Source organism: Sceloporus undulatus, chromosome 6 (genome assembly GCF_019175285.1).
Source record: "Sceloporus undulatus isolate JIND9_A2432 ecotype Alabama chromosome 6, SceUnd_v1.1, whole genome shotgun sequence".
NCBI classification, from domain to species: Eukaryota; Metazoa; Chordata; class Lepidosauria; order Squamata; family Phrynosomatidae; genus Sceloporus; species Sceloporus undulatus.
This window is the reverse complement of record NC_056527.1, coordinates 77,863,680-77,876,780: the sequence shown is the minus strand read 5'-3', so window position 1 is coordinate 77,876,780 and position 13,101 is coordinate 77,863,680. Positions and strand designations below refer to the sequence as shown.

The 13,101-nt window shown below is 40.0% G+C and overlaps 1 protein-coding gene across 1 annotated transcript in view; it reads left to right on the top strand.

The window, feature by feature from the left end:
* Positions 1-9,922, top strand: part of CENPC (centromere protein C) — a 25,779-nt gene extending 15,857 nt beyond the window's left edge. Inside the window, exons 13-17 of the mRNA XM_042473602.1 lie at positions 1,075-1,179; positions 1,953-2,107; positions 3,510-3,600; positions 7,144-7,216; positions 9,237-9,922. Of these exons, the coding sequence (XP_042329536.1) occupies positions 1,075-1,179; positions 1,953-2,107; positions 3,510-3,600; positions 7,144-7,216; positions 9,237-9,249 (437 nt within the window). The 3' untranslated portion in view covers positions 9,250-9,922. The remainder of the gene's footprint in view (positions 1-1,074; positions 1,180-1,952; positions 2,108-3,509; positions 3,601-7,143; positions 7,217-9,236) is intronic.
* The last annotated feature ends 3,179 nt before the right edge of the window (positions 9,923-13,101 follow it).

Sequence of the window (13,101 nt, the reverse complement as noted above, 5' to 3'; positions counted from 1 at the left end):
TGTTTTAAGGCCAATTACAGAAATCAAATTACAGTTCTTTGGGTAAGAAAGTTTCAAATGTTGCTACACAACTAATTCTGAAGAAATTTATGTACAAATGGAACAGCATAAGCCTGACCGTACAACTCTCTCCTTCCCTGAAGGAAAGGTGCATAGGATAAAGATACTTAATTTTTATAATTAAAATATAATGGATAGAATTTACCTTTTGTAGAAGAATGACAAGCTATTAAGCATATTATCAAATGTTAGTAAAGATGAGTCGTAGCAGGTTTTCAAATGTTTTGAGACTGTGGGATCTCTTAGATTTCTGCTAAGCAAAATATTGACCTATATGAGAGCTGGGCAATGGCATGTGGGAAGCATGTGGGAAGCAAGGCCAATCACATACACACACCCTGTGGGATGTACCCAGACGCACCAGAATTGATGCAGTGTCACTTTCGGTTGCCATTTTTGGCTGCTTTAGCCATTGTTTAAATATCTCTGTGGTGCTGGAGCCTTCTGAGGAGGTAGTTGTTGTTGTTGGCTTGCAGAGGTCACTGGTAGTCTGCATAGCTTCAGTCCTATTTACAACTCATATCCACTGTAAACTGAATTCTGAAATTTTTTATCAGGCTGACTGAATCCACCACCTCTACATTTAGGGGATGACAGATGTGATATCTAGAGCTGCCAGTTGAGTTTGGAAGTACCTCTGCTACATGCATTACCTTTCTTGAAATGGTATTAGCCTTGGTTGAGGTGATAGCGTCAATTCTGTACTTTCCAGCTTGCTTTGTATGATGGCACTTGGCTAATGGCCATGTTGCCACCAAGCCTCCCACTCCAAAGAAACTGTATTAAGCTGTTCATTTTTCTTAACTGTGAGTTTGACATTTGACTTAATAAAATGTCTGCCATTCTCTCATGCAAACAGAAGTCTGAGAATCCCACAACTTTTACTGGATGCAGAATCCACCATGATCTCTCTTAAAGTATTTGTCTGCCTCCTTGAGTCACCTTTCAAGATACTAACTTCTAGACTTGCCTTGTTCTGGCGGCATGATAACCTCTGCATCAATTTGAACTTAGGTTTTGCAGATACCTCAGTGCCAGATACCTCAGTGTCTTCCTTAAAAGATCCTGACCAGCCAGCTGTTGTATTTGATGTAGCATCTAATCAAGAGATTCTTTTAGGTGAGTGATGTAACACAAATTTGAAGATTTATGTGACAAGTATAGAAAGCCTTTACTGTGACATCATAGATATAATGAACAGGCAGGTCCAGCTCCATCAGGGCTAGCCTGAAGAAGAAGAGCCCTCCTTCCAGTCCATCTGCTTTGGTCCAGGCCTCAGAGGGAGAGAATAACCACTGGACCTCATTCCCTTTCCCACCACTGTTTCCTTCTCTTTTTGTGTCGTGTCTTTTAGATTGTAAGCCTGAGGGCAAGGAACTGTCTAATTAAAAATAATAATTGTAAGCTGCTCTGATAGCCATTAGGGCTGAAGGGCGGGGTATAAATACCATTAATAATAATAATAATAATAATATCATCATCATCATTTAGGAACTATAGTGATCATGTCAACCATCTATTCACTTTATGAAGCTAGATCTTATTATATTTTTGCTTTTTGTATTCACTTGAAAATTTTTCATGCTTTCAACCTTTGAGTATTTTTATCCTTAAATAATATAGCTCTCTAGTTTTTGCATTTTTGTGATGTTTTAACATTACCTTACTGCACATCTTGTGAACTGCCCTGGAAACTCCCTGGCTGAAGGGGTGTAAACTCTTTAACTAAGACACAAACATTCAGTATGCTATGGAAATCTGTGCGATTATCTTGCCATCAAGTAAGCAGGTTTTTTGCACATGACTGAAAATGTGATGACATAGTATTTTTATCTGACCTCACCATCTCCTGTGAATGCTAATTATTATTATTATTTTTGGTTTTGTAACAGAATGTGTGAAAAGTGGTAGTTCACACGTGTTTTTCGTCTGTAATGAAGCAGTATCCATATATAAATATCTGAATACCCCTTCCTTTTCTGTTGGCAAAATGGTATTAAAACCATTAAAAGAAAAAGGACAGCAGTATTCCCACACAGACACACTGGTGAGTATGTGAGTTCTTGCATACAAGCTATTTCCAGCAGGAGGTGGAGAAGTCTGCCACTGCAAATCTGTTCAGGATATTGTGTTTTCTAACCCCTCACCAATATTACCCAGAAAGAAAAGCTGTCTTTTACGGTAACAAAATTATAGGACATCGCTATTTCTGTGAATAATCTTTGCTGTTCTAAAGAATGACTAAGATTAGTGGAGCTTTTGCTCCTAGGATGGAAGCTGTATGTGATTGTCTTCTATAACTGCAGAGGTCTTAACCAAACAAAAACTGGCTTTGCAAAGTGTTCTTAGTGTGAGTGTGTAATGTCTTTCTGTAGGTAAGGTGCTTGTATCAAGTTCAGCTTCTCTGGTAAAGGGATTGAAGCCAGAATTAGACAGTTTAACATGTGAAGTTATCACAGAAATCAACAGCTTTCCCTTATCACATCACTTTTTACATTTCGAGGCACTAAATAATACAAGAAAGAGGGAATGAAACACAAGGCTACTGTTTTTGTGTCAGCCCAGTGTCTGCTATCATAATTTTCTAACCTGCATAGGGTAATAATTGGACAAGCACAAACCTTGGTGGGTGTCGAGAGTAACTTCTTCAAAAAACAAAACAAAATGGTAGCTACACTTCTACCAAATAGTTGAGAGCACAGCGGGTCTGGTGAGAATAAAAATAAAATGTAATGAGTGATATTTAAGAATGCAGAATCTGTGGTTCAGCGGCATTCACCGAAACAAAATATTTGAAGATTTCTGTTCAAATGTATCAACTTTTCTTGACCAGGTATCTTTCATCCCCTGATACCCTATTCTAATATCATATTTCTGTTCTGGTGGTGTGATCACTGATTGAGTGGGAAACATTAAAACTGTGTTCAGCTTCATGGGAGCAGAATACTTAATTTCAGAGGTCTCCAGAAAGGACTAGAGGAGGCATCTGGACATAAGGTTCTATAGTATACAATGGGCCCTTCATTTCCACTGGGTTTTGGTTCCAGGACCCATCATGAATACCAAAATCTGGATTCTCAAGTCACAACTCTATGATTCTATGTTTCATTATATACAATGGTATAGTAAAATGGCAAAATCAAGGTTTGCCTTTTGGATTTATTTGGGACGGGGGATATTTCAATCCATGGATGTAGAATCTTTGGATATGGAGAGTCTTCTGTACAAACTAAGTTGTGTCTTATACCAGTATGCATATTCGCTATTGCTCTTCAGGTTTTTGTTTGTTAGTGCATGTGTGTGTCAGGTAAACCTTGTAAATGTTGCAGACCCATTAATATCTTAGGTAAATGAATTAAAAGATTTAAAGGACGTAACTGTCAATATGTTGCCTGTGAAAAAGGCAGTTTATTCCCTTTAAATAATTCTTATTATTTTAATTTCTGAAGGTTTTTCACATTTCTCAAGGCAAACTTCTCTTGAATCTGTATGACCAGTGTTACTGTCTCACTGCTGGAGACTATTTCTTTATTCCACCTGGTGAGTATACCAGTCTCTGTTAAATGAGCATTTTTAAGAGCAGGAATGGCTAAAAAGTAAAGAAAATAAAAGAGAAGTGTGAGCTTCCACAGAAGGGCAGATTTTGTTTGTAAGTATTGTAGAGATATGTTATGCATAACTGTGTGAATAAGAGCCACAGCATAAATTCCGCAGGTGCGCAAATAGCTCAATGCCTTCTTTCCTTACTGTATTTGGATCTCATACCAAGAATGGAGATGCACATTGTGTCTCTGGAGTGGGAGAAGGTCCTTTTTCCCTGCCCTTTTGCACATCAGCTAGCTGACAGGGAAGAATTTCGCAGAGGAGCGATGAAGGAGCCAGCTGAAAACCATCTAGTCTATTGACAGCAGCCAGTCCAAAGGACCCCAGTTTGTTGTTTACACTTGGCTGTGGTGGACATGTAGACTGCTGTTTCGAGGCTGCTTTTTATATAATTTTTGTATAATTTCATTATAATATTTTTTTTCTATTTGAATTTGTTCTGCTTTGTAATGAGTTTGTATGAGCTTGAGTTTTGATGTTTGCCTTTCATTGTGATTCACTTTTGGCACAGTCCACTGTAGAAAAGGAAAATATAAATCCAGCTTTAAAAACACAATAACAAGCTTAGTCTTCTATACAGTATGTGATGTAACCCTGTAACCACATTTATACACAACTATAGGTGTTTCTTGCTATTTGAAGGATTTTTTTTGATCTTTACTAACACATCTTATGTTGGCAACTATTGGAAATGTCATGTAAAAGGGATTTGCTTTGCCTTTTATTTAGTTTATAAATTCATAAAATGATCATTTAGTGCAAAATATCAAGGGCAGAGACAGATAATTTATATATGTAAACTCAGTTTGGCTAAAGAGCGCTAATCAGTATATTTGCTATTCTAACTTCTCCTTCTAGTATAGTTTTAAAAATCTGAAATCATAACAAAACTCAATGAGACATTGACCAGATTGTAACAGCAGGCTGTATGTGTTATACAGTTTGTAGTCAGTTTCTACAGGCAAACCTGAGTTTTGAATCTGTTATAAATTGAGCATAAAATATAATAATAATAATAATAATAATAATAATAATAATAATAATAATAATAATGGTTTATTTATATACCGCCCTTCGAAACATCAGGGCGGTGTACAACAGTGAAAATAAAACAATACATATCTCAATACATAGCAATAGCATTTAAGAATACATATCTCAATACAGCCAGCGACCAACAGCTCAAACAATAAAAATACAACATCAATTCACAACACGCTAGCTGGGGCACAACTCAGTGCCTGCCCCCCCACAGGACAAAATGGCTGCTTAACTGCGCAACTGCGCAGTTGTGAAGATGGTCCAGTCCGAAGGCGTCCTCCCTGTGGCGGTGCGCAACTGCGCTGGTGTCCTCTCCGCCCAGGGAGGCGCCCGGCAGCAACAACGGCAGCAGTAGGATGGTGTTAAAACTGCACCCAGCGAGGACATGAGAAAGAATCCTCCCAATGCTTGCAGATGTTGAGGAGCCCCAAGACATCCTGAAAGGAGAGAATATGCTTGATCTGGGTTCCAATGAAAGTGATTCAAAGTAGAAGTGGCCTTAGGCACATGATGGTTTGTCTCCCGAGGAAACAGGAGGGCCCACCTGGCAGCATCCTCCTGACCATTTGCTCTCCACTCCTGCATCTGGAGTAGCCTGGCCTTCTGCCGATGAGCTCAGAGCTGCCTCCTCACGTGAGGAGCAGTATCATGCTAGAACCATATAATACAAAAGTTAAAAACATGTACACCCTGAATGAAACTGGCCTGACAATGATTATATATTAAAAAACAGCTTGAATAGAAATTTCTTTGCCTGCTGGTGAAAGAAAAGCCTAGCCTCCTGTGGAAGGGAGTGTTAGAGGGTGAGAGCAGCCACCAAGAAGGCTCTGTCTCTCTTCTGGACCAAGCAAGCTTGTAATGGTGGTGGGACCAATAGAAAGTCTTCCTCTGTAGATCCTAGGACTCTTTCTGGTTGGTATAGGGAGATATGGTCTTTCAGATAGTCTGGATCAAAGGTGTGTAGTGGTTTATAGGTCATGACCAGCACTTTGAATTGTACCCAAAAATGAACTGGTAGCCAGAGAAGCTGTTTCAACAAAGGAGTTATATTCTCCCTATAACTGGCTCCAGTCAACATTCCAATAGTTGCCAACATAAGATGTATTAGTAAAGATTTTTAAAAATCTTTCAAAGAGTAAAAGATACCTACAGATGTGTATAAATGTGGTTACAGGGTTACTTCACATATTCTGTAGAAGACTAAGCTTATCGTTTCAAGTTAATTTATGGTTTATACAATTTCAGCACATTTTTCCTACCAGTCTGTAAGCATAGAGGATAAAAATGACATTTCCTTTCTTTTAACAAAAGTTTAGATTTTTTTTTTAGGAGAAATTAGGTCTACACCCAGTCTCCCCATTCCCTGCAGTAAATTAAACAAAACACTTTTTATTGAACATGTGAAACATCTTTGTAATCAAGTTGTTGTTTGTTTACTTATTTATTTACATGAATATCTCTTGCAGAATCAAAGTCCTCCCGCAGCTATGTATATATTCAGTTGATATTATACCTGTAGAATTGGAAATAGGGCAAGATCTTTTCCAGTCCCATTGGATGGGTTATCCTTTTGCCAAATACTTTTAACAAGTCTGAAACTAGTATTCAGTGTAGAGATATTGATAAACACATCTTAGAAGAATTGAAGGAATATTATAAGCCATGCTAATCAAATTAAATGGCTTGTATCCAAGGAACTGTAAGTGGGAGTTCTGTTCATATAATGCACTCTTCCTATTCATCCACCTATTCCCTCCATGGCTCATTGTGTATGTGGATTAGTCACTACTGATGGTCAGTGAATGTTCCAGAAAGTTACATGAGCTGCTGCAGGGAGCTGTATTTTGTAGGAGACGGTTGATAGAAATCAGAGGTGGCAAAGCTCTTGTCCAGGTCAAAGTGCCTTTTGTTTGCACTTGTCTCTTTGGGTCCAGAAAAAAACAAAGATGCTGGATAGATGGGGCCTATGGGGCGCCGTCATCACGTGCGAGGGGCGACGCTTTCAGACGCCCCTCACCCCTCGCACATGACGAGGGCATCAAAATGGTGACGCCTGTATGTATCCGCATATCTTGGTGCCCTTGTGACACCAAGATGTGCGCCATTGGCACCTTGCGGCGTCATAAGGGTGCTGCAGAAAGAACCCACTTTTTGCAGGTTCTTTTTGCTGTGCGAGGTGCCGCGCGGTTTGTCCACTGCAGCTCCCTTGCACAGCAAACTAGGGCGGTCTGTATCCCACCAAACTTCCCAGTACCCTTAAGCTCCAGATGGCCTTCCTTCAAAAGTAATTAAGATGGCATCCTGCAAAAGTAGTAAAACCTTTAGGAAGCATGCCTTGCAGTGAGCTGACTGTAACTAAAAGATGAACCATCTCTTTTCTCAATGTATAAAGCAGAAAAAAGTTGTTCTATAATGCAAACCACCTGTGTTTCATTTTAGGGAATGTATACAACATTCGTAATCTCTTGAATCAAGAATGTATCATTTGCTTCACACAGCTAAAAGGAATGAGGTAGGAGAAATTTTGAGTTGGATCCAGTTATAGTTTTATTCTAGGTGTGACTGATTCTAGATCCAACATACCCAAATTATAACTGTTATCTATTGCCTCCCATTTCCCCCCTTTTCTTGTGTAATGTATAACCATGTAAATGGGGAGACACCCTCCTCCTGCTTATTGTGGAATCTAAAAGTTTAGCAAATAATACTGTGGTATAGGCAGGAATCTGACTCCCTGACTTGCTTTTTTTGTCCTAGCAAAAATGTTATTCATAAATGGAGAGTGCCTGTTGTAAGGCATAAATCAGAGGTGAGCAAAATGTGGTTCTTCATATGATGTTTTACAATGCAGTTTCCATCAGCCCTAGCCAGCACAGTCAGTAGCAAGGATTGCCAGAGGCTGTAGTCCAACAATATCTGGGAGACTGTGTTTTGCCCACCCTGGTGTAAATATTTCTAAGCTACAAGGACATGTCTAAGTGGCACAAGGATACACCAGCAGGTGGAGCTGCAAGTCAAATAACTTGAAATAAGCACAATTTTGTGGCAGGATCAAATTAACAAAAGAAGGGATGTTCAGATATAGTGTTAAACTTTTTATACATAACTCCTTTTTTGCAAATACATTGAGGAATGGATGAACTTCCATTGATGAAGGAACTGATAGTTAAGATTTTGAGGGTAAATTCCTGAGTGTTTAAGTACACATCCTACTTCAATTAAATTTTTATGCCTTTTTCATTGACAGCTGGGAGGAGTAGCATACAGAGCAATTTGTCTTCCACAAGCTTAGCTTTGACCTTACAAAAACAATGAATGACCCTGTTATCAACATACACCAAATTACTTGGAATAGCTGAAATTCACTTAGCAAATTCACTTAGCTGAAATTCACTTAGCAATTCATTTGTTGATATTTACCTTTAACTCCAATATGTTTGAAAATTGAGTGTTGATATGAGCTGGATATGACCAGCTGGACTGACATACAGAAGGAAGAAATTCTGGATACTTAATTTGCTTTTCACCTATAAACCTTTCCTTAGCAGTAAGTGTATGGGATGGGAGGGAAAGGACGTCTTCTGATGTTAATAAGCCTTACCATGGCTGCCACATATTATTGCATTTAAGGTGACATATTTGAATATAATCACACTAGAAGCTTAAAATGCTTGCCTAAACAGAAAAAGGTTTAATGTGCCTCTTGTACACCAGGCATCCAGAAGCCAGATGCCAGGTTATTCCATAAAAAGGGGCCACCAACACAGAAAGAGTCGGCTTTTATTTTGACTTGTACTTCCACTGAACTACGGTGGCCCCAATCTATGGTGTATAGGCATGCACAAGGGACAAGTAGAAAGGCAAGATCCTATTGGTTATTTTGTCAGATTGTTTCTCATTTTGAGCCTTCTGCATGAGAAGAGACAGATAAGTGAGGAAGCTACTGCTTATACTTATACCACTGGTTTAAACAGGCTGATGTGTAAGGCAGTGGCCTTACCACTGAAGCATATGTCTGTCTGTCTGTTTATATGTATATGTGCTCATCCAGACAGTTGAAGTGAGTTGCAAACAGATGGATAGAGAAGCTTGATGCTAAGCCACAAAGTCATACTGTTTTAATGGATGCATTTAGTTGTTGCAGATAATGTTACATAAAGAAATCTGTGTGTGATCTGTTTATATTCTACCTTTACTGTTCATCAGTTGAATTGGGGCAATACAGTCAGCCCTCCATATCCACCAATTTTTTATTTACGGATTCATGGCTTGACTATATATATATATATATATATATATATATATATAATTCCAAAAGCCATAATTTTGCCATTTTATATAAGGGACAAAAGTTTACTATTCCACTGTATTTAATGGGACCTGAACATCCACAGATTTTGGTATCCACAGTGAATCCTGGAAAAGCTCCATCGAGTACCGAGGGGCCATTGTAGTTGTACTGACAATTAGTTTTATAAAAGATGTGTAATTCTTTGCAAACAACATTTAACAATAACCATTTTTCATTTCAGGTCAGAAAGTTAATAAAAGTTGCCTTCATGTCCAAATTTCTTGGAAGACCTCAGAGATCATGATGTTAAAAATTGCAAGGGTTCTCAGGATCGTGTTTCCTTGCTGGATCCCCAGTTATACATTCCCAGATAACAAAATAAATCCAGGCCATTTTTGCAGCGGAACTGTGTGTTTTGTCTGAAGGTTTGAAATGCACAAGTTCTCTGATTTGTAATAAAAAGTACAGTTACTTAAACGACACAAACTTTTAAAAACAGTTTTGAAACTTTGAAACCAAGGGCACTGTGTTCTTTCTAGAAAAATATGGCACTAAGTAGGATGAGTATGCAGAATCTCTCATGCTAACAGCTTCAGTGGCATAAACCAAGCCTGCTGCTTCTACTACAACTGAAGCATTGTTTTATACTGGACAAGTGGGAGGAAGTTGTGTTATGCCTTGAAAGCAATTTGCTGCTCTGCTTTCCTGGTGCAGTACTGCTGCAGTGCTGGGGATGAAGGCAGGGCTTCTCTAAGGTCTCTCAGATAACCATGCAAATCGATATGGCATGGTCAGAGTGGCAAAAAGGATGAATAACATCTGTACAGGGATACTTCATTCTGTGCTTAATAGCTTTGTTCAAATGTTAGATATTGTTCTGCTTATGCGGTTTGATTCTTTTTATATGTAAAATTTGAAATTAATAAAAAGTAGTCATTATGTATATATGTGTGTATTGCATTTGTATGCTTCATTTCTCCCAGAATGGGACTCAAGGCAGCTCCCAGAGAGAGTCAGTTAAAAAACCTTTACAACAAAATGTTAAAATAATTAAGATTGCTACATTAAAGAGCATAAAATCATTTAAAAATTACAAAAAATAAAAAAGATAAAACTTTAAAAGCAGGCTTAAACAAAAAGTTTTTAACCTGCCGGTGAAAGGAAAGCAGTGAGGGGCAGCATAACTTCCCATGGAAGGAAGTTGAAAAGGGAAGAAGCAGGCACTGAAAAGGCTCTCATGTCCTTTTCAAGCAAGCCTGTGATGGTGACAGGACTGAGAGAAAGCCTTCCCCTTTGGATCTTAAGATTCTGGTAGGTTCATAGGGAGAGATAGGGGCTGAACAGGCTGCCCCTTTCAGCGCCAGATCTACATGCTGTGACCCTGATCTGGCCTTTTGGTGCCATAGAAAGGGCGCCATAGCCACCAGCGCCATGGCTTTTTGATGCTCTTTTGGTGCTGTGTCATCTGGATGCAGTCCCAGAGGAGCGCTGTGACACCACCTGGCGTCCAGTGGGGCGTGTGGCATTGTGCCAGCATGGGGACGGAGTCGGGGCATGTGTCATGCGGATGCCACACCCCCACTCTGCTCCAATGCTGGACTATCGCTGGTCTGCCGAGGCTGATAGTTTTTCAGATAGTCTGGACCTGAGCTGTTTAGAGCTTTATAGGTCATGACCGGCACTTTGATTTGTGACTGGAAGCTGTTTTAAAAAGAGAGATTCTCCCTATAACTGGCCCCAGTCAGCATTTTGGCTGCAGCACTCTGGACCTGCTGAAGGTCCAACATTTTCCAAAGGTAGCCCAAGTAGAGTATGTTACAGTAATTCAAATGGGTTGTTACCAAGGCATATGTTACCATAGGCAGATTTGGCTTTTCAGTGGGTGCAGCTGGCACACAAATTTTAGATGTGCAAATGCACTCCTGAAACCTGGGCATACAGGTTCAGAGTTGAGTCCAGGAAAACGCCCAAGCTGTGAGCCTGAGATCTCAGCGGGAGTATAACCTCATCCAGCACAGGAAGAGTCCCTAATCCTTGATCTGACTTTCAGGAGCAAATCTGTCTTCTCCGGATTAAGTTTGCTTGCCCTCATCCAATCCATTACTGACAACAGACATTGGTTCAGTATGGAGACACCTTCCTCAGAATCAGATAGAAAGGAGAGAGAGAGAATTGGTTGTCAGCATATTGGTGACACTGAACCCCCAAATCCTGGATGTGCTCTCCCAGTGGTTTCATGTCCTGGCACCAACCTTCAAAAGCACACACTTCAACCCAAGAGACTGTGAAACAGGTCACTTGGTGAGGGAGTTGGAATCCCCATAGACTACTGCAACTCTCTCTGCCCCTCACATCAGGCTGCTCCTGCTGTAAAGGGGGCGCAGGTGGGCAAACTGGGAGAAGCTGATTCCCTGCACCCAGCTTTGTCTTACCAAGTGTCTGTAATATAGGCCAGATTGGCATGCTCATCCAGGATTAACTCTGGAATCAAGGATGTTTTTCCATTCACCAACCTGGCATTGAGAAATGGCATTTTCAGTCCAGGGAGTCTCTTGCCAAGGCTATTCAGACTATCTGAAGCGAGGAACAGCTTGAGGGTAACTAGCACCCTGTGGCTATCAATTTACCATCAAAGTAGAACTGTCTGTCTATGCTGTATCTCCCCCAGCTCATTATTGTCATAATTGCTGGTCTCTGTGATACCCCTCCCATGCTCTCTATATAACATATTCTTTTGAAGAAAGGTGGGTTATAAAAAAAAGTTATAAAATCCATGAAGTCATCCCTGTCCCAAACAAAAGGACTGGCCCTTGCTCCATCCCTGAACCAGCTCCCTCAAAGGGGTGACCTCCACTTTGGTGTCAGGCCTGCTGCAGCATTCCTTGCAAAGGGGACAGGTGGTCTGGCTTATTAGCCAATAGCTGGCTCAGTATCTGTGGCCTGTTTCTGCAGGGAATGTAGGTGTCTGAAGCAGGCAGCTGTCCACCAGGAGAGATGCAAACCGGAAAGTGTGCAAGCAGACAGGTAGCAGATTTCTTTTGTGGTGTTCTCCCTCTGCCATACTGATTCTGGTTTGATTGCCCCCCCCCCCCCAAAAAAAGCATCATACCTTTATGAAATGTAAGGATCTGCATTATTTGACAGATTTAACTTCAGGAAATGAATGACGGCTTCAGTAATGCTGGAAAGAAAAGCCTGAATGCTGTTTAATTCTAGCTAGAGTGGACTCATTGAATTACTTGCTGAATGGTGTAAATTCCACTGATTCAGTGGATCTACTGTGATTGACTTAAGACCATAATAAGTTTGTTGTAAGCTGTCAGCTTCCTCCCCAATAGTTTCATCTGGCCTGAGGGACACATACCTATGTATATCATGTCTTGTCTTTGATTCTTAATATTGAAAGCGATCCACCCAGTCAACTTGTTAAGTAGCTTCAGGTATCCTGTTCACTGACATAAGAGCAGCCGTAAGGGGGTTTGCCCCATCAAGTCCACAGATGGGTTTAGAATGACATCAGCAGACATGAAAAAGATACCATCCTCCCAAAAAGTTTTGCCATCTGAGTTTATCTGGCTCTCTCAAATCTACCATAACATAAGGTAAGCCCGTTGACCCTTCCTGACAGGTTCAGGTTCCCAAATTGCCAGTTCATAATTGCCTCTCTCCTTGTCTTAATGTTAGCCTGTTATGAAGGAGCTAGCCTAGTATAATGTCTCCTGAGCAGATGCCAGTTATAGGCCCCTCCTAGTATTTTTCGGGCAAGTTGAGTTCCTAAGGTTTCAGCTTTTGCATAGGAAGCAAAAATATTTAAATATCAAAAATATCAAAGCCAAGCCTGTTGAGGTCTAGCATTAAATCAGCAGAGTAGCAGAAAATGTGTCTTTGTCTAACTATACATCCTTAAGACCTGAGACTGACTCAAAAACAACACAAGTAGATTGAAGTTCAAACAAAAGTTTACTAATGGCTTTAATCTATATACACATAGAGGTTATATCCTAATCTAACTAGTGAATAGTTCAGAAATATTTATCTCACCATCTTTCAAAAGCAACAAGCTATCCTTGCTGCTAATTACCTTAACTAAAGGGATACTACAAAGG